The sequence below is a fragment of the Poecilia reticulata genome, unplaced genomic scaffold, assembly GCF_000633615.1.
Source record: "Poecilia reticulata strain Guanapo unplaced genomic scaffold, Guppy_female_1.0+MT scaffold_293, whole genome shotgun sequence".
NCBI classification, from domain to species: Eukaryota; Metazoa; Chordata; class Actinopteri; order Cyprinodontiformes; family Poeciliidae; genus Poecilia; species Poecilia reticulata.
In genome coordinates, this window is record NW_007615070.1 from 44,912 (window position 1) to 46,082 (window position 1,171).

General features: G+C 48.0%; 1 protein-coding gene across 1 annotated transcript in view; it reads right to left on the bottom strand.

Moving 5' to 3' along the window:
- Positions 1–1,171, bottom strand: part of LOC103460794 (macrophage mannose receptor 1-like) — a 6,265-nt gene that overhangs the window by 2,802 nt on the left and 2,292 nt on the right. Inside the window, exon 3 of the mRNA XM_008403100.2 lies at positions 551–919. Within this exon, the coding sequence (XP_008401322.2) occupies positions 551–919 (369 nt within the window). The remainder of the gene's footprint in view (positions 1–550; positions 920–1,171) is intronic.

The window sequence follows — 1,171 nt, forward strand, 5'->3', positions numbered from 1 at the left end:
TGCTAATGGTTTTAGCTCTAATATGGAGCTAAATGCATGCTAACGGTTGTAGCTGTTTCATATTGTAAACAGTAAATCACCAGCTGATCTCTTTAGCTTGTTTTCTTGTGTTTAACGTTGCATGAAACTCACTTTGTGGACTGACCTCGTCCACCTGAACTACCTTTACAACTTGTGTTTGCTTTTATTTCATTTATTTGTTTATTTCTGTTTTGTTTTTAGTTCCCAGTCCACCATAACCTCCCTGCGTCATCAGCCCAGCATGCACTGCAGAAGTGAAAAAATGGCGACTTCTCTAGGTGGTAAATGAGATAAAGGTATTTTTTATGTGTCATAATCAACTTTTAGGTAAATAGAAGAATTAAAGCATATTAATGTTCAACTGGTGGTGAACGACAAACGTTCACATGTCACCAAGCAGACTCTTCATGTTCTCTCAGAGAGAAGAGGTTTAAACCGATCATCCAGATTTCCTCAGAACGACAAACTGCTGATTTTACAGGAACCCGTCGCTACGCACAGATGAGAACAAATCTTCATCAGGACTCACCGTCATAACATAAAAAGTCGTTCAGGTCTCCGCAGGCCTTGGCGGACCAAAACCCGGTTTTACTGAACAACGTGCACTTCCGGTCCTGCGGCTCGTTGAAGCTCCACATGGTGAACATGGAGCTGCCGGGGGAAAGCTGGTTCTCATCCCAGGACCACTTCCAGGTGCCGTTCGAGAGTCCGATCCAGACCCGGGAGGTCCCCGCCGCCTGCCGGGCCTCGGTGCCGTTGGCGGCGTTCAGGATGGCGGCCAGGTCGGAGAACCTCTCCCGGCAGTAGGTCTGGGCGTCGCTCCAGTTCTTCGCCAGGCCGACGTAGCGGAACTGCCGGATGGTTTGATCCGACTGGAGATCAGAGACGTCCAGGAGGCCTGAGGGAGGAAGGCGGAAACTGCAGCAGCTTCAGGAGAGACTGAACAGAACCAGGGTCGGTTTGGATCAGGGATCCATGGCCGGGATTCATAAACACGTTTATTTAGATTAATTTAACTCGGCAGCTTTTTAAAGCTTTTGGTTCAACTCCGCCAGGAATCTGACTGTGAACGGATGAGAATCTGACTGTGAACGGATGAGAATCTGACTGTGAACGGATGAGAATCTGACTGTGAACGGATGAGAATCTG